The 27,220-nt window shown below is 39.5% G+C and overlaps 1 protein-coding gene across 1 annotated transcript; it reads left to right on the top strand.

Moving 5' to 3' along the window:
- Nucleotides 1-279: 279 nt before the first annotated feature.
- PLK2 (polo like kinase 2) lies at nucleotides 280-6,128 on the top strand. The gene is made up of 14 exons (XM_085042104.1): nucleotides 280-580; nucleotides 1,003-1,110; nucleotides 1,270-1,386; nucleotides 1,577-1,706; nucleotides 1,985-2,072; nucleotides 2,346-2,441; nucleotides 2,665-2,863; nucleotides 2,958-3,105; nucleotides 3,513-3,610; nucleotides 4,236-4,359; nucleotides 4,568-4,808; nucleotides 4,907-5,036; nucleotides 5,123-5,233; nucleotides 5,355-6,128. Exons 1-14 carry the CDS (start codon nucleotides 356-358, stop codon nucleotides 5,544-5,546), a joined length of 2,007 nt encoding a protein of 668 aa, XP_084898230.1. The 5' UTR covers nucleotides 280-355; the 3' UTR covers nucleotides 5,547-6,128.
- Nucleotides 6,129-27,220: the final 21,092 nt, after the last annotated feature.

Raw genomic sequence — 27,220 nt, forward strand, 5'->3', positions numbered from 1 at the left:
CAGCGGCCAAAGTAGCCTCCGTCGATGTAGAGGGATAAGAGAGTGGTTCAGCCCCCGTTCGCCCCGCCGCTCCGCTCCGCTGTTGCCGCACGGCTGGGCAACGGGGGGCAGAACAGGTCAGCCCGGCGCGACTCAGTTTTCCTCTGACCGTCCCGGGGCGGGGCCGGGCCGAGCCGGGCGGGCGGAGAGGAGTGCGGCGGGGACCACCCCGCAGAGCTGGGGCGGAGCCGCCACCCGCTATATAAGGGCCGAGCCGGGGCGCTGCTCGGCGTAGGGAGCGGAGCGGGTGGCGAGTGCCGGGCGGGTGGAGCGGGACCGAAGAGGGCAGGCAGGACGGAGCCGGCGGGGCGCGGTGATGGAGCTGCTACGGACTATCGCCCACTCGCCGGGCGGCGGCGGTGCCAAGTGCTGCGAGCCGGCGGCGGGCAGGGCGGCCGGTGGCGAGTCGCGCAGGAAGAAGGCGGAGGAGCCGCCGCACCAGCAGCCGCACCAGCACGGCCACCCCGCAGCCGAGGTCTCCCGGATTATAACCGATCCCACGACGGGGAAGCGCTACTTTCGCGGCAAGGTGCTCGGCAAGGTAATGGCCGCGGCGAGCCCCGTGCTCTCCCGAGGCGACGGCCGGTGTGGTGTGCCCGGCTCGCCGCCTTTCTCGGCGGGGCGGCCGGCGGGCGCTGCCGCTGCGGGGCTGCGTTCCCCGGAGAGCGCCGCGCTGCCACCGCGGCCTGCCCTGCGCTGCCCGGGCCAGGCGCGGTGGGTCCGAGCGCCCTTACCGCCCCGCAACCGTGCCTTCGGCTGGGGCGAGCCCGCGGCAATGTCTTGGATGTTGCAGGCGGGGAGCGCGAACCTTCCGATAGACGATGAACCCAGGACCTGTCCTTAGAGAATTGCCCTTTGCTAAGGAAGTTGCGCGCCTTGACTAATGCATGAGCTGGTGAATGACTAAGTGCGGAACTGCTTTTATACCTGCTCTAATTGCGTTTTTCTCATGTGTCTCTCTAGGGTGGATTTGCCAAGTGTTACGAGATGACAGATATGACGACAAATAAAGTTTATGCTGCAAAAATCATTCCTCATAGCAGAGTAGCAAAACCTCATCAAAGGGAGAAGGTATGTATGCACGAATTTTTTTTTTTCCCTCCTCAAACTCTTTATGTGGGGGATTGCCTAGCCCTTTTCCTGAAATGGTTCTGATAGAGCTATCTGCTCAACCTTGTGGAAGTAGGGCTAACAACACCTTTGTTCTTTCCCACTATCTTGTCTTTTCAGATTGATAAAGAGATTGAGCTGCATAGAATGCTTAATCATAGACATGTTGTGCAGTTTTACCACTACTTTGAAGACAGAGAGAATATTTACATTCTTCTGGAATACTGCAGTAGAAGGGTGAGCATCCACTGGGAGAAATCCAGTATTTACTTACCTGGAATCTGCGACTAATTTATATGTGTGGTGTGTAAAAGGTATTTTTTGTGGCTTTAGTTGTTGTTTCTCCATGTACTTATTTACTTTTGCTTATGGTGAATCTTGTGCATGAATGTTCAGTGACATTTCTGCCTTTGTTTTTCCTCTGCAGTCAATGGCTCACATCTTAAAAGCGAGGAAGGTATTGACAGAACCAGAAGTACGATACTACCTCAGGCAAATTGTGTCAGGGCTAAAGTATCTTCATGAACAGGAAATCTTACACAGGGATCTTAAACTAGGTAAGTTCTGCAGATTGCCTTCAAAACACACTACTCCAGCCCTGTCAGCATTGTACCACTTTATTCTTGTATGGTGATAGCTTGTTTAGTAGAATTGGTTTAGTCTGTCTTTACAGACAAACTCCTAATGCTTAAGGGATGACATTAGGCATTCCTAGTTGAAAAAAAAAAAAATCTTGGCTGGCTTCTGGCTTTGAACAAAGTATGACTCAGCACCTGTGGCAAATGCATTCCTACCTTACCAGAAATGGACTAACTGGAATTTCTTTGTCTGCCAGGTAACTTCTTCATTAATGAGAACATGGAACTGAAACTGGGTGATTTTGGCTTGGCAGCTAGGCTGGAACCACTGGAGCACAGGAGAAGGTAGGAGCATCAAAAATGTAGTCTAGTAGTAAATGAAACCAAATTCATATGAAAATGAGAAATCATATTCCATAGTAAAAGCCAGTTACTGCCCCGCCTGTATAATGAAAACAAAATGAAAAACAACTATGCTGTCAAAGTTCCTACAGCTCTTCTTTAGGTGTCTCAAATTCTTGTCTGAACTTGAGAGGAAAACCTGCCCTATGAAAAATAGCTCCTTTCCTCTTTCTGTTTGAAATACTAACCAGTTCTGTGGTGTCTTTGATTTTTCAGAACAATATGTGGCACACCAAATTACCTCTCTCCAGAAGTCCTCAACAAACAAGGGCACAGCTGTGAATCTGATATATGGGCCTTAGGCTGTGTAATGTAAGTACCTCACTGCCTTTGAAATGCAATATACCTATCACTGGCATAGGCTTTTAAGTGTTCAAAGAAGACGCAGTACTGCATCCATTTTACAGCCCTTTGTACATATAGGTCAAATGCAGAAATTCTTTGTGTTGGGAGATAAACGAAGCTTTTTTTGTAGTTGGAGACGCAAGTACTGTCGGCATGTAAAATAAAATAGTTTTTCTTTGCCTTTAAACAGGTACACAATGCTCTTGGGAAGACCCCCATTTGAGACTACAAATCTTAAAGAAACATACAGATGTATAAGGGAAGCAAGATACAGCCTGCCTTCATCTCTCTTGGCACCTGCAAAACACTTAATAGCTAGCATGTTGTCAAAAAACCCTGAAGATCGGCCCAGTTTAGATGAAATAATGAGACATGAATTTTTCTTACAGGTTTGTACATCTACCATCAGTATTCTAGCTGAAAAAATATCCACACAAAAATGTACTCTATGGTCTAAAGATTTTTTGTGTTGCATTTCCACAGGGCTTTACACCTGATAGACTTTCTGCTAGCTGTTGTCACACTGTCCCTGATTTCCATTTGTCAAGTCCTGCTAAAAATTTCTTCAAGAAAGCAGCTGCTGCTCTCTTTGGTGGTAAAAAGGATAAGGCCAGATACTTCGACACACATAGTAAGTTTCAAGCCTAGCTACAATCCACTTATCTCCATTGCATCAGTGTCATATTAATGTACATCTGTGAGATTGCAACAGAACGCTTACATTTGTGTCTCAGAGCCTTCTGAGGTTGGTTTCGACCTCTTTCTTGATAAGTATAGATGGTAGCCTGCCACCTATGCCAGCTTACATACATGAATGCTTCTTACAGCATCCATATCAGTCTGTTAGTTTGTAATGTCTATTGAAATTTCATCTCCTTAGTGACTTGTTTATAATGGCATCATTGCCCTAGAGGGACTGTGGCAGGCTTAGAAGAAGCCACTGGAGGGAAATAATGTGTTTTTTGCAGATAACTTGTTATGCTCTATAACTGAGCAGCACTTCCAGATTGTGTTAAGCATTTTTCTCGTATATTGCAGACAGACTAGCTAAAGAAGATGAAGAAATCTACAAGCTCAGACATGATTTGAAGAAGACATCGATAACCCAGCAGGCCCCCAAACACAAGACGGATGAGGTATATGCAAGTGCAATTCAATTCAAATGCAGTAACATTTGGGTGGAGTAGCTATAATTAAATTATATTTGACTTGGATATCAAAACTGGGGCTGTACACAGCATAATCAAGCTTAAATGATTAGCAGAGCTGCTTTAAAAGGGCTTAACCAAGCATCACCACAGTATGGTAGCCTTTGTAAGGAGACTATAAATTTTGGATTTTCAGTAATTATAGTATCTGCCTGGACTCCATTGTTGCCTGTGTGTTAACTTGTCTGCCAGGTGCTCTTTCTCAATATGCCAAATACAGAGCTTCAGTTCATGATTAACTAGGGCTTCTTAAAAGAATAGATTGCTGAATCTATCTTACCATGTGGTGTTCATACCTGCACACAGCTGCTTCCTTGCTAGGGCAGGAGAGCAGAGGGCTGATTAATAGCCTGTGAGATGCAAATTGAAGATCTAAAGAATGGAAAGACCTGGTGTGTTGCTCTAAGCTCAGTCTAGCAGCAGCTCTTTGTACAGGAATACCAGTTTCTCTGGAATTTATTATTTGCTGAGAAACAGGAGAGCCATGCAAAACTTGTGTATAAGCCTTGGCTTGTGTTATGTTTGATGTTTACATGTCTGACATCTCTTCTAGGACATTCAGCCTCTTATCACAACAGTGGTGAAGCCAGGAACATTGCCAGAAACTAAGCAGATTGGAGACTCCATTCGCATGATAGTCAGAGGAACTTTGGGAAGCTGCAGCAGTAGCAGTGAATGTAAGTGCAGCAAAATGTAATCTCTAAGTCTTTATTTTCTTCATATCCTAAAACAAACATCACTTTTATCCTCTTGTTTTTGATGTTTTAAAAGCCAGTATTTTTGAAAAATTTGGCTTAACTTCTTAAAATCTATGTAACTGAAAGGTGTAGAATGAAAATCTGATCTCAGTGTGTTCTTACCAGTCTAATAATCCTTTCTTTTCAGGTTTGGAAGACAGTACCATGGGTAGTGTTGCTGATACAGTCGTAAAAGTATTGCGAGGATGTCTGGAGAACATGCCAGAAGCAGACAGCAATCCCAAAGAGCAGCTGACAGCATCCTTCCAGTGGGTTACAAAGTGGGTGGACTACTCCAACAAATATGGCTTTGGATATCAGCTCTCAGATCACACTGTTGGTGTCCTCTTCAACAATGGGGCACATATGAGCCTTCTGCCAGATAAAAAGTAAGAAACATTGCAAAGCTAACAACTCACTAAGGTAGTTTAAACATGAAAATTTCATTTCTCATGACTAACCTTTGTATTTATTTTTTTTCTTTCAGGACAGTGCACTACTATGCTGAGCTAGGCCAATGTTCTGTCTTCTCAGCCACAGAGGCTCCTGAACAGTTCATTAGCCAAGTAACTGTACTGAAGTATTTCTCTCACTATATGGAGGAGAACCTTATGGATGTAAGTTCAGCACCTTCAGGGTCTTGAGCTGTAAAAATACACTAAATGTGAACTGAGTGCTTAATGTAGTCTGTCCCCTTTCCTAGGGAGGAGATTTGCCCAGCCTAACAGATGCACGCAGGCCCAGGCTATACCTCTTACAGTGGCTCAAATCTGATAAAGCATTAATGATGCTCTTCAATGATGGCACGTTTCAAGTAAGTATGGTAGCATCACCAGAGAAAATGTCTTAAAATACTTTATTGCAATAAAACTAGCTAAATCTCATAAACCGAGAGGAGAAAGTAGACAAATGGCAGCTCACTTCTTTTTTTACAGGTGAACTTCTATCATGATCATACAAAAGTCATAATTTGCAATCAGAGTGAGGAGTATCTCCTTACCTACATAAATGAAGACAGGATATCCACAACGTTTCATCTGACAACTCTTCTGGTTTCTGGATGTTCATTGGAATTAAAACACAGAATGGAATATGCTCTGAACATGCTGCTGCAGCGATGTAACTGAAAGAACTGACTCTCTTAAACCAAATGGACTGTCTTGTTCACTGTGAATCTACAGTGAAGATGGTGGAGCAACTAGTATGTTGATGATGGGATGTGTGGTGGTACGAAAACTTGACTGTCTTAGTGTGCTGGGCACACATCTATTAGAAGCCTAAACCTACTGTTGGACTTAAACGTTGTGACAAGGAGTTCTTCGGATTATAGTTTTCCCTGCTTCATGTGTGTTAAAGATATATTTGACTTGAACTCGGAGCAGAATGTGTCAGCTTGCTCTGTAAGAGAGCATCTCTGATGGAGTTAAACTGTGAATACACATCTGGAAAGGGAGGGAAGGGAGAGCTCCGTTGTTGGGGATATTTGTAACAAGCAGCTTCTGGTTGCTTAACTGTGAACTATGGCCATACTGTTTTTTTTTTTCTTGTTTTTCAAAAATGCCCACACTTGTGGCTGGCAAAGTGCATTCCTTGTTTGTTTTTTTTTTTAATTTATTACAGCCTAAAGTGAAGTATTTATTACTTTTTTTTTGGACCTTGGCATTTTAAATATGTCTGTTGGCAATAAAGATGATGGAAATTTGCAGCATAATTTGCTCCTCTTTCTCCAGTGTAACTTAACATACTTTACTTTGCATTACAAAGGATCTTGCAGGTTTGCTTTCCAGATCCTGTTTTTAAAAAGTCTGCTACAGGTCAGGATATGAATGGCAGGCAGGTTTGTCTGTGTCTATGCCCACTTGCAGTCACAAACACCACCACAGCAGTTGTTAATGATAGCTGCAATCCTAAACCAACTGCTGATTGAGCCTACAGACAAATGATGTAGGTCTTGACACTTAAGTTAGTGTCCTAGGCCCTTAAAACAAAAGTATGGATCTCTTCATGATACTATGTCTCAAAATTGATGTTTTACACTTACTTCTGGATAATACTAAGGGGATCACAAGATAAGGAGATGTGTCAGCTTTCTCCTCTACTTGCTGTGGAAGCATTGCTTTTATCAAGCAGCTATGAATTGATCATACCTATCACTCCCCCTCTCATGTGCTTTATTTTGTGTCTTTCTACCCTTAGAAAGGGTTAAACAGTAACCCCAGGACAGTAAAATCAAGAGAGTCACCCTTTTTTACCTAGTGTCAACTTTAGGCTTACCCTACCCAACTGATAACATTAAAGTAGCAGTGGAGATTATATTTATTTCTGTAAAGCAGCTCAAGACAGCTGAGACTGACATAGCGATGGGCTTGCTGCTTTCTGCAATCCTACTTCTAAACATACTCTTATGGGAGTTATTGCTTTCCAAAACTGACAGCAGTGCCATTTGTCAGTTAAAACCATGCAAATAGGTGCAATTATGGAGAACTCATGGATACCAGGCAGGGGCAAAATGCCTCTCTTGTGGACTGGGCTTTTTTCTCTTAGATATTACATAGCACCTGGACCTGTATAAACACATAGCTATCTTCAAGTAACTGTTCTGATGCAACAGCAAGCAGTTCAATTGCTTACTTGACCTATTGTTCCTAAAACTGAATGAGGCCTGTTTTGAAAGACATCAATTGCCAGCAGTGTATCCATCACAGCAGCTGAATGCCAGGAACAGGCAGTAAGAGTAATAAAATGCAGACTAAACAAAGTACAGATGTCAACCTGAAATAGCGAGCAGAGGAGTTATCACTGGCTTGCTTCATCTTGCACCAAGTGTGTATAAATGTGATTGGGTTAGTTGTATTGAATACCATGCATTATGTATTTACTTCTCAAGTCTAGACAGGAAGACCCCATTGAGTTCTTCAGATGGATCCATTAATGTAATCCTAGGCAGTTCAGTGAAGTTAAATATATACTTGCTATGGTGAGCAGAAATCAGCTTCCTGGCTGTCTAATTTCTTCAAGGGATAATGGTTGATTTTATTCCCGGGAGGCCATGATTTAACTATACTCTACTGCACACATATAGCTATTGTTGAGTTCTTTGTAACGACAAAATCTCCCTTATTGTTTATGACACCAGTAAACATACAGTTTGTGTGCATTTGAAACACAAAATTTTCTAGAGCTATAGTGCTTCACATGGAAAAACCACTTTTTGTTTGAGTGTGTGCTGGAGAAAGTGAAAACCTTGATTTCAGCTGCTATGATTTCTTTGGGTACCAAAATCATGCTTGTGTGGCTGTAATTCAGGCATGTGTAAGCAAATAAACTGACTTTAAATGTAGAATATTTAAAAGTGTATGTAAAGGCCCCAGGATGCTAGTTGTTTGTGGATGGTTAAAACGCACCTCACTAAAATAAGTTAAGTGAAACAGTTATTTGTATGCAGTGTTTATGCTTGGTGGTTTCTAAATCTTTATGTATCTTTCCCCTTAGTGCAGCTTCTGCCCTGCATCCTTACCTCACTTTTCATTTCCCTATTGCAAAACAGGAGAGATATTTAGATCAGGTTAAGGAGAAATATGCTTTTCAAGGTACCTTGTCCTAGTCTCTGAGCTCAAGGAGGGAAACCAGCTTTAAAATTATTGGTATAACAACTTGCATCAGGAACAAAGGTTCTGAAATACTTTCTCTGGGTGGATCCTCTCTTAAATAAGACACTTTAGTACACTACTTGGCCTTCTTTACTTAAACACATAAGATCTCTGTTACAATTCTGCATATAAGAAGATAAATATTAGAAAGGTACTTGTCCATATCGTCTCCATAACAAATGTCTTACCTTCTCTTGAAAGATGTGGTCTGCATTTTATGCTGTTCCAGCAATTGTTCTAATCTCTTATATTGAAACCAACAGAAAACACAGCATAAAAATTTATGTTAAAAAATTTTATAACATAAAAAAAATTTGGGAGTACATGTACTTGAAAGGAAATGTGGGTATTAAAAGATTAGGTGAAAGCACACGTGTTTCTCAGGTATGAATGCTGGACACAATGAAATAACATTGACAAGAAAGAAAAAAAATCTGTTGTACTCTTATGAAAACATCTTTATGAAGTTTTAAAATGTGTTTTTGCAAATATACATACATACTTGTATGACCATGTGTACCAGCCTACCAGTAGCAAACAAGTCAAGAAAATTATTCAAACAGGTCATGCTTCAACATTAACAAAATGTATTACCCAGTGATGCCACTAGTAACTCAAATTTTCTAGGGCATTCTGTAATCCTTTCCAGGGTTCTGAAATTATTTCCATTTCATTAAGTTGCTATATATAATACATATGAGAAAAAAGAAAAGAGTTTGGGTATATGCTACTTTGCAATATTGAATAAAGTTCCCAAAATTCTCCAGGTTACTTAGGAAACTAGAAGAATATTCTGTTACTTTAGAGCTATTTTATTACTTCTGAAAACAGTCATACTGGAGAATAATCCTTGAGGTGTCCATCAATAACAGGTAATTTCATTAATCCTTATTAAATGGATTCTAGATGTATATTCGAATTTCAAAAAATTATAGGGTTTTATGGGTAATTATGAACCTCCAACTAGATGCATACCCAGGGAATTGACCAGAACCATGCATGGCATAGATCATAGCTTTTTTTGGTTTGGTCTAGTTTTATACTCTTTTGGTGCCAATAGTGGCAGAAATATCTTTGATTGAATTGTCACAATGTTAGACTAGGACATGCAAATTAAGAGGTTAAACTCCATTTACATATATATTTAAATATATATATTTGGAAACAAATATCATGGATCATCATGGTATTTGGAAATTAGGATAATAGAGAGTAAAGATTTAGCTTCTGGGATTTAGCCATGTAAATTAGCTTCAGTGTGGAACAAAATTGATTTGAAAGGTTCTGTTGTAGGGGGTACATTTAAAACCATTGCTGTTTTCTTTCTCTACTGTGAAATCATGGAGAAAAAAAGACCAAACATTTTCTGTTGTCCATAACAAATAGATGTGATCTGGACAGGAGTAAGGTATTATCCTGATTGACCATCTTAATGCCCTTCTTGCTTACTGTTGGAGGAATCACCTTAATCCTTATGATGAAAACATAAAAGAGTTAATGAAATCAACAGTACCATACACAGAGGCATTATTAGTACCAAACTGGCCCAAATAAAGTTACTAAACACATTTTTTTCAGAGGTTAAAAAGCAATAAGGTATTTTACAGTTACCTCCACTAAGGATTCTGAATGGAAGAACTGAATAAAATCACCCAGCACTTTGGCAGTTTGTAAGCTGATGTCTTTTCTGGCAGGCCAGAAATGAAGATTAATCAACCCTCTGCCTCCCTTACATACATTGAATGATCATGAAAATGACTGCTCATTTGCTGTTGACAGTTTCAAAAGCTGGATAAAGGAAAAGGTGAAACGAGTGTACTCCATGGGTGAGTAGATGGGTGCATAGAAGTCTGTCCATACACTGAGAATCTTAGGCAGAGGTGAACTTCTTTTTGCCTTATTCCCCACCCTGAGGAATAAAAACCAGCTTATTTAAATTGCTTACCTGGATTTGAGATCTTTGGGGCTGATTATCACACAACTAGGTCTTCCTAGACAAAGTGCTCCAAAGTGCTGAAGTAATACAATTACCTCTTAGAACTTGGTCATCTTGGACATCATTCTTGTGGACCGTTCTTTTGAAGAATTCTGTTCACAATATTTTGCATCAAAAATTGCACAGCAATGGTGTTAACAACATGAATAAAAGAAGCTTTGAGGTCACTTTTTCAGTCTTACTGCCAGCTCAGGAAGACCTCACCTGCTCCTGGTCATGTTTCACTGGTTTTACAGACATAAGTATTAAAATCAAACAAAGAGTAAACTCTGACAATTCATGAAAATTCTACATATATGATATTTTCTGCTCATAATGCCTCTGTAGCATTGCTTGTTATAATAAAACTTTTTTCCTTACTTATTATAAATAATAAAGTTCAATTTAATTTTATTGTTTTGGAATAGCCTTCACTGGATGACTGAAAGTGACAAGGATTTTGTAGTGAGAATCTAGTTCCACTGCATTAAGACTGCTGGTTCTAATGGGAGGAATGGGAAACACAATGCATTATAAAGTAGACTGAGGCAGAAGAGGAAAGTCAATGAGAGCGGAAGAAAGGAAGAAAGGTTATGCCATCAAAGCAAGTTTAATCTTCTATAGAAAGAAAAAAAAAGCAATTTGCATATCATCCCCAAGGCCAGCTTCTCATGCCTGCATTCACATTAAGTCATGGATAGCTGGAGTAAAAGATACATGAGAGGTGGAATAAGTGGGCAGAACAGGAAAGACTGGACTTTTTAGTACAAGGAAGTCCAAGGCAGCTGAGACAAGCTCATGGTAATTTCAATGCCTTGTGTTATATATTAGCACAGGCTGCAACAGTTATGTTTGATATTGCTTTACATAGAAAATTTTAAAAGCTAGCCTGATTTTCAGATGCCCTGACCTCTGGTAATAATGAGCACCTGTGCAAATGAAAGTAGATGGCCTCTGCTTCCAATCAAGGTCTGATATCTCATAAAAGGACACAGAGCACAATAGTGTGAGGCAGGGGCTGTGAAAAGAGGAATGTACACAGAACGATTATAGGATTATTCAGTCGTATATGATGCTGTTTCTGTCTCTCTAAGCATTTGCACTGAACTCATCCTCACATCTGACAATCTCCACTTAATGTCAGTTCCCTCTTGTTATTGTTAATTACAAATAATTAGAAGGTTAGCTAGGGAGGGTGAGTCATGGCAGAAGAGGGTATGTGGGAACATGGGTTTATAGTGGGGTTCTGGAAAAAGTGAGGGAGCTCATAACACCAGGAGGAAGGGAAGGTGCTGGAGAGCTGTGACTCAGGGGAGGGAGAACTGGGATGGAAACATGAAGGAGGGCTGGCTGGGGCAGCTGGTGGAGGGGATATCCTGGGAGGTAGAGGCCCCATTTTGATCTCTCCCCCGAAGCAAACATGTTGTGGAGGAAGTGGTGGCAGCGAGACAGGAGGCAGCCAGATGGACGAGGTGTGGCAGGTCAGTGGCCAGCAGGGCCAAGGCAGGGCCACGGCTGGCCCAGAGGGGGCCAGGAGCTACCCAAGGATGGCTGCATCTGCAGGAGTGAGCCCCAAGCAGGCCCAGGGCAGGCCCCAGGTGCCCTCGCAGCAGGACCTGCAGTGGGGAGCCTCCTTTTCACCCACCTTTGCCACATGGACTAGGGGCATCACTAAGCTGGGGAGGGGAAGAAGAGAGTGGTCTTTGAGGGAGAAAATAATAGCCATTAGAAGTCACAGAGGATTACTGATCCATGATAATTGATCCATGATCAGCCAGTAAATGAGGAGTAAGTGGGATTTCATGTTTTTGGAGCCAAGGAGTGATCTCAAGTGTTATCTCATGAGTTGTGTCAAAGAAAGGTGCTGGAGGGGATGTGAGACTAAATGGAAGACAGCCAGTATGCTCTGCTCGTGTTAAAAGTGAGTATGAACCAGAGGTGAAATACTGAGTGCTGTGACCAGAGAAAAGACAGTAACAGGAATGAAGAAATAACAGGGAATGAGTCAAGTACAGAAATTCAAAATCACAATAAAAATAAATGGCAACATTAAATGGAGCTGAGAAGGGAGACACTTGAACTTACAAATAAGCAGTCTTTCCACATCTGTTGCCAGGAGAGCCAAGAGAGCAGTGCCAAAGTGGGTCAAACAGAGGATTAGCAGTGTGAAAGTTAAGGCAGTTGAAGCAGGCATCATATTCACAGGAGGAGACAGGAGTGGAGCTGGACAGGTGAAAACAAAAGGCATGCTGAGAGAGTGCATTCCCCTCCAAGTAATGGAGAAGGTGCTCTGTCAGGAGGCAGCACACTTATTACACATAACACACATCTCTGAGGAAATTAAATGTGAAGTAAGTGTTTAGAGAATTTTCACATTCTCAGTAAAACAAAGGATTAACAACGATTTGATCCAGTTAGATTAGTGGTGCCAGCACTAGGGACCAGTATTACAAGACAATGCATTACTCTTCTGAGTCACTGGTTTCGTTCTCACGTGGGCCTTTATTAGCTGCAAATCTTAACCTCCTGATGGTTGCCTCATGTGAAATGAGTTGGTGGCTCATTCCTGTTCATACTGAGAAGGTATCCACATTACAAAAATCATCACTGTTAATTACACACCATTTGAATTAATTGGTATCTTTGCTGGAAGTCTTCACAGGGAAGTCTAATGACTAAACAACAGGCACGGCAACTAAAACACCCTGTTTCCATGAAGTTGGTCCTGACTGGTCAGGCATTGTGCGGGGTATTTGGTGTGGGTGACTGGGGATATGGCAGCTGTTGCCAGAAATATGTGATTTATGGGTGGCATTTTTAGAAGCAACCACCAACTTTCTGAGCCTAAACTTTCAGCAGTGATGGTGATTTGTGACTTTTATATGCTGTACCTGTTCTGGACTACGACTTGCAATGGCAGGATCTTCCCATGTCCTAGTACTTTACTATGGTTTATTTTCTGGTTTTTTGGTCATTGCTGTTTTCATCTTGCCCATAATTTGAATAATGATAAAATAAACTTCTATTTTCTAATTTATCCACAACAAGTGAAATTAGTGTCTTCTTAATAGATTATTTCTTTTGTCTCGGGTTTACCTTTTGATATTGTTTCAGATGTAGCAGTGCAGTAGAAAGTTCCATTTTTCAATGAGACAAACTAAAATGAAGAAGAAAACAGTACAGGTGCACAGAGCTCAGATAATCCTAAACATTTTGAATGGACAAGCAGTTGGTAGCCTAAACAGTTTTCAGGGAGGCGTGTGGACGTTGGACATGCAGTTACCTGAAAAGTCTAATAACAGCATGAAACAGGGATCTTGCCTAACATAGGAGCCTGTAGCATCATTGATTCTGTGACTTACAGTTCTTAAATATTGTATCCATCCAACTCATATCTGAAGTGATGGAGATGCCATTGGGTATCTCTTTAGTATTTAGGTGTTCTTCTGCAGGGCTTTCCACTTCAAATTTTCCCTAGATACTAACACATTGCTAATATGTGGAATACAGTGGAATACAGCTGTCAGATAAAAGGCATTAGTACACCCATTTTGCAAAAATAAGACAGAGCACAGAAGGCTCTCTTTATCAGCTTGAGATCTCTTTCTCTAGTCTCAAACATTCAGTGTTTTTACTGATGCTAATTCCTCCTCCTCAGGAGGAATGCTCAGCATTTCTCCCCATCAGGTCCTGGAGTCTCAAAGCAGGAACCTGGAGAAGAGGAAACTTGCAACTAGTGATGACCTTGCTTTTGGGTGAGGAAGAGAAAAAAGCAACCAAAGCCATGGAAGGATCCTATAGACAGACATAGCATTTTCTACTTAACACTGATTCTTTCCACAAACAATGGATTTATACTGTAGACTTATTGAAACCAGGGTCTTGGAAAAACAAGGAGTGATCCTGTAATTGTGTGTCCAGTTTATGGCGTAAAAATAACCTTTGAACAATACTCTCAGGCACATGGTGTGACTCTTGGAGATGGTGCTGTGCAGGGCCAGGGTTTGGACTCAATGCTCCTTGTGGGTCCTTCCTAACTCAGTATATTCTGTTATTCTGTGATTTCCTGTGGTTGAGTACTCGACATTGCAATTCTAATTATGTTCAATAGTAGAGGTTTGAAAATGCTATTTTTAAACTAATTTGGACTCTTTAAAACTAGAAAATACAGGACAATGTAATCAGTATATTTTCTGCCACTTAAAAGGTCTTTAGACATTTTGTTAAATTAATTCTGTCTTTAATAGCCTTAAAAAAGACCATTTTCATGTTTGTAATTTCAATAAGTCTTATAAAAGGTCTTCTGAATTCACTGGAGAGAAGGGATCAGCTATCCAATGTTTTCTACTAGTGAACAGATGTAAAACAACCATAAAACTCTAAGTCCTTTAAATCCCATGCTTTCAAGAATGCTTATGAAGTAAGATTATAGCAGGCTCACGGAACAAGTAAAATAACTCCACCTAATATTTTCTTGGGGTGAGTAAATCCCTAACATGAGCATAAGTTACATGTAGAAGAAACCTTATAGTATTCCAGGTACTGCATAGCAAATTTCAGCACAGAATTTATTTAATTTCTGAATGGAGCCATAAAGAAATGTAAAGAAATTTTATCATTTTGTCTGAGTTTGACTTACTCATCTCATTTTAAGAAGGAATCTCTGTCTATGATGAATGCTTCTGAAAAATGAAGGGATGTGAAATCATTACTTAATACAAGTGAAATAGAAACACCTTATTACATTAGTTGCTTACTATGGATAAATCATGCTCACCTGGATTACCTTTAAATAGTTCCACTGATACCAGGAGAACTGCACTGAAAAAGGAAAGATGTATTTGTTGTCAGAGATCTTATTAGGTAAGAGTATGAGATAGCAGGAATGTGTCTAGTGCTGGTGATTTTTGGGGGTGGGCAAGTGTCTTTTTGAAGAGAAAGGACATGAGATCCTTCTTCTGAGGGGGTTTCCAAACATTTGCCACCAGTGGCTGCTGTCCCCTGCAAAACCCTTCTCATTTCACAAAATGTTCAGACAGGCCCAAGATGGTGAGTTAGTATCTCTTGTTGCAGCAGTGTGAACTAATTACAGACACAGAATAATTGTTGGGTAGTAAGGAGGTGAGGAATGACAGGAGGAGCAACAGTAAGATTATGTGGTCACTTGCCAAAGGCTGATGCTTGGTATAGTGCAGTTAAGAGGGCTTGTTTGTTTGTTGTTTTATTCTAATTAGGGTGTATGTCCTATTTGCTAGTGTTATTAGTGTATTGTGAAAGAAGTGTTTCTGGGGAATGGACTTAAGAGAATTCAGGACAGTGAACTTGCAGAACTACTCAGGACAGGCACTCTGTGCAGAGGGCATGATATGGAGGAAACACAGAGATTGTAGTTGGACCAAGATACAGAGGCTGCTAGAATTAGCAAAGAAGGGAACATAGGCCATTGAGTCACACAGCTGGGTAAGAAGACACAGCAAAGTGGTGATATGTTTGGATCTGTCACAAATAAATCAGTGAACCATTAACCTAAATAAATACTATAACCAAGTCTAGAGACATCACTTTTGAGAAAATGTCTTCACAGGAAGAAGCAGATGGGCCTAAGCTCATGGTCCAAGTCTGTCAAAAGCAAGCATATCTGGTTCTTGTAGCTGTCACCCCAAATACACCCTGACAAAGGACAGCCCAGCACAGCATAGCTATATGGCTTCTGGATGGAGCTGGCTGCTTGGAATGGGCAGTGGTGATGACACCTGGTGCGCCCACATATATGAACCTACTAACTGAAATCTTCAATTCCAGATCTGCAGTGTTCTCATGCACAGTTTAAATTTGCAACAAATGGAAAATTCTAAACATGTCCTCTGAAGTGTGGATTTCCATTCATGGTCACCACCTCGGAACAAACTTCAAAGAATGTGCTCCCCCACTCCCATGCCAACAGCATGGCTTGAATATGCAGTGGGTGGTCTCTTGAACAAAGATTCAAAGGCTGGCTTGTGAGAATCTGGAAGAGCTACCATAAAAGTTGCCATCTCCTGTGAGGCATGACACTTGCCTTTTTTGAGCTATGGAGAGTGATGACAGCTGCTTGTACTTGACCTGTTTAATGAATGCTCCTAGTTTTCACTAATCCTCCTAATTTTGGACTCTCCTTCTTTTTGTTTTTCCCCAGGATGAAAAAGTGTAGTGGAAGAGCTTCTGAACTCACACAGACAATAGTTATCCAGAATTCCCAGTGTGAAGTTTTGTCTGATAATACAAATTTCTCACTCAGGTGCAAATTCCTGATAAGTCTTGTTTCCTTTCTGTGGTTCCTGTGTGAGGTCTTCTGCCTCTCTCTTCAAAGCCTCCTGGGATATTTCGGTCTTTCTGATATCAAAACACAAGTTACATGGATGTTAGTCTATTTGAACATAGTTCCATTGCTTTTTTTTCTGCTGAAGGAATGTTCTTTTTTTCAGACAACTTAAAGATATATGATTTAAAATTAGAAAAGAATTGTCTTTTTATGTCAGAGCTGCATAGCATTTCCAAGTGTTCAAGTGTGAGTCCACTAAGAACAAACATATATTACTGTAGTCTGATTTATTGTATGGAAAACATAGTTAACTCTCTATCAGTTCTTTCTGTATCAATTAGGGAAATGTGGATTCTAAATATTGGGGAAAATAGGCAGTTACTGTGACATATGAAAAAATCTCTCAGTGGTTTTTGGGATTTTTTGTATGTGTTGGGGGGGGGTGGGTTGTTTTTGGGTTTTGGGAGTTTTAATTATTATTATTCTAAGAAAGACCTGGTCATTTAATACAGGACATCCTGTTACTGTATAGAATGACCTGAGAAGCGCGACTGTCATCCCACCTCTTCTGTGCTTCTTCATCAGATGTTTCCCTTGCCATTTCTACTAATTCTTACTTTGGTGTTTTATTCTTTAGTTTTTGTAGTTTGCCTGCAAAGAGATCACACATCTCTGATCTGACTGCACACTCCTTTGGCTTCCCCTTCATCTGAACTTACCAGGGCTCCTCAGAAATCACTAGATTTTTTTGACTACCACACAGTCTTATTCTCTGCTCTGGTTTGCTAGTTTTTGAAGTAGAACTGGATCAGTGCTGATCCAGATCACAAGTTATACAGTCTTTCCATGCTAAATCTGGCATTTAAAAGCTATGCACAGCATTATTCCATGCTGAGTTGTGAAAGCATCTACAAGTGACCTGCATAGAGGCTCCTGGTGGCCAGCATGGTGTCTTTCTCTTTCTTCCAGTCAGCTAATATAGCAAGCATGTTATCCCTTCACTGAATGGAAATAGTCTTCTCAATTCTCTGTTATGCCTTATCAAATTTCTCCAGTTATAGTCTGCTCCAGAATTATTTGGTGTGGAGAATTACACACAGTCCATGCTGGTGGACCATGCTCCATTGAGTTACATATTATTATGAAGTGTTTTTGCTTATCCAATCCGTACTGGTACTTGACAGTCCTTCTGCAAGAGAAGGATAAAATTATTCTTAGAAGAGGAAGGAAAGCCCTCCCTCAATAGGTAAAAAGTCAGCATCTGAAGCCAGTAGAGAAACTTGTCAGGTGAAACTGATACGTATCTGGTGTTGAATTGGTGGCTGACAGTCTGGCTTTTCTTGGCTCATTGAGTTACTGGCATAGAGAGGGAAGCTGCTGGCAGAGTTTTGGGAGAAAGGCTGCTGTAGGCAACTACCTTGAAAAGAAGTTTCAGACTTCATAACCTTCAAGAAACCAGAACCACTTCTTTGTGGACTGGGGAAAGTTGTCCGAGTCCTTTAGGACTACAAAGTTTAACACCTGTCTTTCTCAATATTTCATGTTGGTGAGTTTGACAAGTTTCTATGCCTGATTGGAGCAGGCTTTCAGAGATGCCTGGTCCTCTTGCATACCCTGGGACTGTGGACCACACTAGAGGTAAACAGGTAAGAGTTGAACACTTCAGTGCTCAGAATTTTAACACTTCAATCTGTTTCAAAGTTTTTTACCTCAGACTACTTTGTACCTCTTTTTTTCTGATTTGACTTTTTGAAGCAATTTAAAAAATTGTGTCTAATTTTTGCATTTTAGTGGCTCAGGCTTGAAATAAACATTCACTGCCTGATCAGAATATTAATTCATTTGCCTGCTTGCTACTGATTTTGAAGCTTCTTGCTATGGCAAGTGAGTTGATATTTTACTTGATACTTAGAAATAATAAAATGAGGAATTTCAAAGACTTTTAATAAACATTACTGTGAGTTTTATAAAAATCATTGTACTAATAAAAGAGTATTTCCAAGGTCAAATCTGCCACAATGTCATATTGTCTGTGAAGATATAAATGGTTTTCATGTTCAGTCCAGTACATGCATCTGTTATTTAACAGTCTGGATATGTTGGATTTACCCTGATGTACGAATTAACATTCTCCAATAGTAATAGTGTGAATATACTGACAATTTCATTCCTAAAAAACTTGATTTTTTTAATTTTTGTTTTGTTTTTATACTAAAATACAGTTATTCATTAAGTAAAGGTAAATCAGTTCATATTTTGCCTTTGCTTTTTAGGTCAGATTTACACATTTGACAGTTTCCCTGTGCCAAACTGGCATCAACATGAATAATGAAGTGTGTCACAGTAAAGCAATTCTTTACAGCAACAAAACCAATACAGTACTTTTCCACTTCCCTGACCCATTTACCACTGCCTTCCTCTGCACCTTTCTGTAAACATAGTTGTGAACTAAATGAATATTTTTGTTATTAAATGGGAGGCTGTAATTTATAGACATTATATTTATTATAATTTATAGAGATAAATTGAACAATCTTCTGACATAAATGGTGCAAATTGAGCAAAAGAAACATAATTTTCTATCTGTCATACTTGGTACTGTGATTACTTCAGGACTAGGATTACTTCTTCATTCTTTGTGGTAATTAGCCAAAATTGTGAAAAATCTAAGATTTTAGTCAATCTTTCTCTAATCAAACTCCTTGTGATGAATACAGCAGATTCAGAGTGTGCTAATCCTAGTAGTCCTAAACTGTAGAGTTTCAGTGTGAATTTAGCCCAGTAAGGGATATTTAGTAAGAAAACTTCCTGCTTTTGGCACAGCTGGGGGTTGAACCAGTGCCTGTTGCACTTGTTATGCAAGACTGCTGTGATAACTCAAACCAAAAGAAAACTGAACTCATCTGTATTTGTGTTGTAAGTATCTTGTCTACCAATGAAGCTATATACATAATAAATAATAACAACATAGATTTGACAAATAAGCCAGAAGCCTGTTTTATTTTCTTGATACATGGTGTTAGTCTCAGAAAATATTAGCTTCTAAATATGATATTTTAAAAGAACATGATTAATTTGTTCCTCTTAACACAGGAATTCATAGATGAGTACACAGAAGGAACATGACTCTTTGAGTCAGCCTATGGTAATGTGAATAGATTATAAATCACTATTCACATTATATAGATTATAAATTATAAATAGATTATAAATCATTAAATTATAAATCTATAATGTGAATAGATTATAAATCATGGAAAATTAATGATTTTATTAAATTCCTAATGCTTTAAGTAACTGAACCTGAAAGTAAACTGTTAACAGAGACTATAGAGAGCTGGACTCAAGCAAGAATGTAGCCTTATTTCATGTGAGTTGTAGGGGTGAAAAGGTGGTAGCAGGGGCAAAAGAACAAGTAAATACTAAATGCTCTGCAAATGTAATTGTTATTTTGCAGAGGCAGTGGAAAATTATCAATTACATCTACATTTAATCTCAAGAGAGCACTGTGGCAAAAGGTTTTGGTTGAAGTGGCAAAGTCCTGTGTTTGAGAATTGCCTGTCAGGATTTCATTTCACTCACATTCTTTTATGTATGTTTAATGAATATCCAATCTTATTTTAAAGTATAATGATAAATATGTAAATAGGCTTTTTGTTCCCCCCCAAAGTAATTGAACATCTTACTGCTGTGTTCCGGGCTAATAAATGTGAATATCTAATGCAGGAGTGCATGTATTCTTTATTTAAACAACAGCTGGGACTCTGCTTATTTGGAGTGAAACCAGACCTAGCACCCAGTAGATCCTTAATTTTTTTAGTGCTGCACTGGGCACAGTTCTTGGCTAACTACATTGGAGTGTCAGCTCCTTTACAATACAAAACAATGTGTGAGAAAAACCCAGTAAAGTTGCTGTATAGCAGCCATAGGATATGTGAGGCAACTCTAAGCCAGCTCATCTATGAGCTGGTAGCAAAGGAAGCATCTTGCAGGTAGAGCTGTAATCTAGGCTGTATCTTAGGCTGGGGGCTGTTACACTCCAGTTCTCCACTGGCATTTCCAGTCTGTTGGATGCTGTGGGATGGGGACCACAAAGAGCAGCCCTGGAGCTGCTTTGCTTGATGTTGCTGATTGAGCTGACTTCTGACTACTTCTTAGAATGCAAGAACAAAAACAACAACAAAAAGATAAATCTGTCTATTTTAAAATTTTGGAATAATTTAGGTTTCTAATTTCAAATAATTTCAGAATGTTACTGAAGGGAAAATAATGTGCTGTGTCTGTGACCAAGGCTGGTAGATTGTTTCACCTGGCTGCTTTACCTGTCCTACAGACTAATCTGAAGAATAGTCCCTAGTCTATTCTTCAGATTTTTTCTTTCTGTTGCTAAAGCAATAACACAGATTTGAGGTAATAAATTTCTTTGTCTTATGTGTCTGACTTTTAAATAACTGCTCTGGATGAAGAGTTGGGCAATTAAATAGTTTATTTAATGTTTTGTGTTGTCTTTTTTAAATTGATATTTAACAATTATCTTTGAAAAATTCATTTTGTAAGAAACACTTCAATTCATATGCGATTTACTCATAAAACACATGGTGTCCCTGCTATAGATTTCAAGCACCATATGGGAATGAACATATTTTAACTTCTGTTCAACAGCGCATAGTGACTTTTTGCTTATTGTATTGACCTGTCTAAAAATATCTTTCAGTATTTTTCCCCTGATTGCATTATTCTCTTATACCCTTAGCACTGCATTTCTCAGCTGACTGATTTGACAGTTTTTTAAAAGAGTAGAAATTATCAACTGAAACTAACAAGCTCATGTTATTTCACCAGAGTTCATTCTCTGTAGAGTAATGTTAAAAGGATGACCCATTTTCTCTTCTTCACAGGATTAAAGGCCAATAGATCAAGAATCTTGAAACCATCACTAATTTGTAGTGAATTTGGTAGGCCACAAAATGCTTCTGTTTCTATATTGCAGTCTTTCCAGTGTGCTACCTCTTTGATAAAGACTTCCTTACTTTGCTATAAAATGAATTCTTGACAAAGACAGGGAAGCACAATTGAAAGCAAACAAAAAAGGAGTAATTCGTAAACGCAAGTTATAAACCTGGTCAATTTGTTTTCAATTTGTGTCTGTGATCCCGATCCAGATACACCCTGTGGCTGACAAGGTCAAAGCTCCTTCAACAGTACTTAGTGCAGCATACCATCTCCCACATCTGTGCAGCTCCTCTTACCCTCCCATTCACGTATAACACTGATAAAGTCAAAGGCTGTTTTTCCATCAGTGCTTCCTGTGCCTCACAGAAGTTTTGTAGGAGGTGCTAAGTAGTCTGTAGCACCGCACACTTACCACGTTAATTTTGATGACAGTGTTACCTAGTAGCCTACTGAGAATGATGGTCGTATTAACAATTTGGCTATTATTCTCTAAAGCTGCTATTGTTTGTTGTGACCTTTCTTGTAACTGTAAACGAAGTAGTGTAAACTGCCTGATATGGGTATTGGTAGCTCAGAGCCCAACATGGACTGCAAGATCCAGTTGAGTGCTTGGTAGATGTCAGTGATTAGTCTGTTTGACCTCAGTACTCTGGCACCTAGTAAGCAGTAATACTGCTGCTACCCTTTCAGTAGAAGGGAGTGTGTGTGAAGTCTGTATGGAAAATGACACAAGCCTTGTGTTTTTCCTGATCTAACACTTAATGCATAACATGGCAGAGGGTGGAGGGTTTGACTTTTGTACTATTCCGAGCTTTGTAGGACTACTCTGGAATATGAAGTAACCTGAAATGAAAACTTGCAAATCCCAATGCATGTATGGTATGTTGATTCAATTTAACCTCAGGTCCATGCATATCATGCATGCCAAAGCATTGCAGAGAGAAATAGGTAAAACAATGGAAAACCAGTGGCCATTGATCTACCAGTGTAAATATCTATTTTAAAATGACCATTCTGGTGTAATGAGTCATATAATCTCCAAAAATTCTCAATCTCTATATTAAACTTCCCACAGTTTTATATTTCTAATCAGCACTTCATTTGTCCTTAAACCATGAAAAACACCAAAACCCTTTTAAATATAGAAAATCACAATTCCGTGAAAACATCTAGTTCCTTCCATTTTGATGTACCATTATCATCACAAAATTTTCACTGCTGGTTTGGACTTTTCTGTACATTCTGCCTGCAAAAACATGAATGAAATACCACAGAAAGTTTTCTTATTCGTTGAAAGTTTTCAAATACATGTCTCAAAAAGAAAAAAAGAAAAGCTGAAGAGACCCCAAGTAATACAAGCTGTCACCATTTTGAATCTGAAATTTTTCCTGACAGTAGACTAGAAACCATAATACACGAAATCTTTTAGGTTTTTTATATGGCTCTGTTCATTTTATGCTGATGTGAACTAAAAGAGACACAAGACCCTTTCTTTTCTTTCGTCTGAATTTAAAGGGATATTTGTTGTGCAGCAATATTAGGACAGCAGATTTATCTTTACCATGTTATCCTCTCTCCCACTTTGTCCTAGATACATGGGATTTCTGTCCTAGAAGATATTCTTCTTTGTTTTTTGAGGCATAGTGTTTCCAGTTTGAGGTCTGACTCCTCAGACACTTTCAGAGGGATAGATTAATGCCTGCAGCCATAGGCTAAATAGGATTATCCAAGAGGTTCTAAAGAGGTGCTTCCTGCCAGAGGCTTCCTCTCCTTTGGCACTGCTCTCTGCTGAGGAGCCATGTACCTATTTCCAGCTCTTTATAAACAACATTCACTAAAGACCAAATTCTGATCCTCATAAATGCCTAATTTTAAAAACTGGTCTGCTGTAGAGAAACTATTGTGTGCTATGAAAAGGATCTAAAGCTGAACCTCTCAGCAACCAGATTTATATCCAGAAGATTAATTTTAACCTATCACGCTAAATTCCCTGGTAGTATGCTCTCTGAACAATAGATATTTGTGATTACGTTTCATGGATTCTTATGCTGTTATACTCTTAAGGTTGAGAGATAAAAGGAAATAAATGGATATTTAGAAGCTTCCCTACCTGGAGAAATAGTTCCAAAATAGTAATTCAAAGAGGCACTTGTAAGAATAGAACAGTACAAAATACCCCTTAGGGAGGAGTTGTTTGAGGTTACTTCTTTGTATCAGCAAATCCTTCGAAGTTGATATCCAAGCAGGGATTGCAGACTTTGCTCTTGCTGTCACCAGGCCTGCAGAGAAGAAAATAAAAGAGCAAGACTAATATACTGGGGTTTTTTGTTCTTAGGCAGAATGTATAATTGTGATTTTTTTTGAAAAGGATTCCCTTTACTTTCCATTTCAGATTGACATTCAAATATAGACACTGCGTAACATTTTCATGTGGACAGAGGCAACACTGTTATCTTATGACTAATCTCCATTAATTTCTCTTTTAAGTTATTTTGAGTGTTAATTATTGTTATTTCTTCCATTTATTGTTGAGCAGAAAACCAAAATATGACCCAACAACAAATCTCTTTGAACTTCAGTGCAAGATTTCTCACTACATATAAGAAAGAAAACCCCAAACCCTTTGCTTAAAATCACATATTCTTTTAAAATAATTTCACATCTAGAGACATCCACACAGATGGTGCTTATTTTCAAATCTTCTTGATGTAGAGCTGCAGGGAGTATGTGACATACCCTATCAAGTATGCATTATTGAAATTGCTTTCTTCTAGAGTTTGGAAAATATCACCAATGCTTAGGCAAGAAAGCAATACAAGGGAGATGGTAGATATAGGAACAGTTGAGTGAAAGTAAACTGTGTGGTCCTATTTCCTAATCAAGGAGCTTGCCATGGGGAAGAGAATTCAGTGATACTGAAATTGCAGCACAGATTAAAAAGGGAAAAGATATTCAGCCTGGGAAACTATTTGCCAAAAGATGTAGTGAGACCAAGACTTGGAAAAAATTCAAAAGCTACTTGGCTACTCTACAAACATAATAATCCACAATGGTATGTTTTTCAGGGGAGATATAAAGATTGCTCCTTTAGAATGTGAGTTAATTGATAATTGCCTGAAAGTGGGTGAAATTTCCTGATGGAGAATTTATTCCCCCACTGTCTGTAACAGTATTTCTCAGACCTCTTTGTTGCAGTGTCTAGCCATGCAGTTCTGGCCATGGTCTATGACAGGGCACAGTCTGCATAACTTAATAACTCATCCTTATTACTAACATTTAGGTCCAAAAGAGCTCTGGGATGATTACTAAAATATTTATACAAACATTGTTGGATGGCAGTCTTGCAAAAAGGCCTCTTAGATAGCTCATCTCTGTGCCCGTGGTGTTAACTATACACCGCTGTGTAATAAAGTACAGCTATTTGAAGTGTTTAACAATCTCCACAGGACTACTCTGTTACTGTGCCACTCCTGTATGATAGCAGAATACATGAGTGGCTAAGCCTCAGCAGAGAGCCTGATCTCGTCTGGAATCAAGGACACTTCACATAATCTACTACAGAAGGACTTTCAGAGTCTTTTCTGTCAGGTGAAACAGCATAGCAGTTCGCACTTTACATTTAAGAGAAGGCTGTGGATACAGATTGCCGGATGTCATGGGGCCAACTCATGCCACAGTGTCTTTGCAGTTTCCTTTCTGATAGTGTGCAGTGCTTGGAACAAGACAAGGGCATATCTTATCTACTCCACAGAAACTTAGAGTGCTTTTAAGGAGCAAATTGATTGACAGTTCCGTGGCTGCACCGCAGAGCTGAGTTCAAACTGCTCAGCCCTGCTAGACAGAGTAAATACACCTGTCCAGAAGTTTGTGTTCTCACTAGTAGATTGTTGGACTCCTCTATAAAATTAAATTAAAAAGTGCTAGACAGCAGTCCTAGGCAATGAAACTCCATTGTTCATACTGTTAGATCATTAGATTTGGGCACACCTTTAACCTAAGCCAGTTATCTCCGTTCCAAGCAATTCCTGAACATGGCAAGGGAATTAGTCAATTGGGATGTTATCATCAGGTTTAGAGCAGTGAGGGAGTTTAGAAGTGGGCTAATTTCAGCTGGCGAATTTCAGCCAGGTAAATTCCAGTCTCAGTGCTGGGAACAGCCCAAGGTGTACAAAAGTTGACAGAGTAGTCACTTTTGAGTTATCTTACTTAATGCTGGCTTGAGTGTACATATCTGTGCAGGGGAAACATGCCCAGCATTTTAGTAAAACTCTAATTAAAATTCCTATGTTCAGAAACACAAGGAGGAAAGAAAATAATTGCCCTGGAGGTTTGAATATGGAGAGATAATATACAGGGGAGCAGTTTTCTTCAGTGTCTGACCTTCTTTAGGGGGAAGTCTTTCTTATGAGAAAATCAGGATGTAAAACTCTATGTTTCAAAAAACTCATCCAAAAGATTTAACCCAAAAGACTTTTGATACAAGTTGGGACCTTTGGGGTTGTTTATTCGGTGTTTTTGGTTTTGGTTTTTTTTGTGGGGTATTTTTTGGTTTAGTCAGGAGGTTTTAGCTTGGTACCTGTTATACTGCCTCGAATATTGGTGGTGGATTGATTAGAGGTGGTGTAAACATTCACTGGGTGTATTTTGGAAGGACAACATGTAAAGAGGCTAAAAAGGATACCCTATAAACTTCAAGAAGACATGAAAAGGCATCTTCTTCCAACTTCTCTTACTTTTGTTATTTGAAGAGAATTTGTGCATGCAGCATTTAGGAGGGTATGAAAGTGGTAGTCTATTTCATCATCATATGTCTTCAAGATCCCTATGTTTGTGTGGAAAAAGCCTCTGATAAAGAAAAAAAAGGTCATCCCATGTCAGAATTTAAGCATATGATGAAAGCTATGATGAATTATAACTTAAGAATAGGAGAGTGCAGAACACTCTAGTGCTCTCTAGAAATGATTTCACAGGGTTTCCAGCTCAGCAACAGGCAGAGGTGTCTAAGCCAACTCCAGAACTGGATGCAGAATTGCTGTATCAGCACAGCACTACACCCTAATTAATCAGCAGAGAGGAGTTATGTGGCACTCTACTAATGCAACTTGGTGTCTTCTCAGTCACATATTATCTGAGCTGTGTTGGATCAAGTAAGTGTTCCAACTTGTTCAGTACCTGTAACCTTGTCCTAGACTGCATCATGTAAAATGTGTATCAGTTATCTGCCTTTAAATGTCATTGTCTTTGGACAAGTACCCTAGGTTTTCAAACAAACTTAGAAAAAAATAAAGTAAAATACTTCAGAGGGAGTAATCTTTTAAATATGAAATGGAAAATATTTTGATTTTCTGAAATGAAATTCAATGAATTTTTTTTGCATCAGAGATTCTGCATTCATGTGTGAATGTGCTAAAGTGTTTCTCCAAACATTACCCCATTACATTCAGTTAAAATGCGCAGCAAAACAACAGCTCTTCATCTGACCTAACTGCATTGACTGTGGCCAAAGAAAGCACTCCTTGTGTTAAGCACTCCTTTGTGAATAAAAGACCCTGCTGCCATAGACCATATTAGATATGAAGGAAATCCAAAATAAGGAATTAGGGAAATTCAAGACCTGGCTGAATTGTAGCAGCTTTTGAGTGTCTAGTGGGACAAAAACATTTTGAAAGTGCCATAGCTATTGTAACACTTTTCAACAAGTTCACTTTTTACCCAGAGGGTGGTTGGACACTGGAACATGCTGCCCAAGAATGTGGTCCAAGCACCAAGCCTGAAAGAGTCCAAGCAGTTTTTGGACCAAACTCTTATGTACATTGTGTTATTTTTGGGGCTGTCCTGGCAGGACAGGATTTGGACTCTGATGATTCTTGTGGGTCCCTTCCAACTCAGTATATTCCATGGCTCAGTCCTGTAAAACATAAA

Source organism: Lichenostomus cassidix, chromosome Z (genome assembly GCF_008360975.1).
Source record: "Lichenostomus cassidix isolate B80296 chromosome Z, HeHo_3.0, whole genome shotgun sequence".
NCBI classification, from domain to species: Eukaryota; Metazoa; Chordata; class Aves; order Passeriformes; family Meliphagidae; genus Lichenostomus; species Lichenostomus cassidix.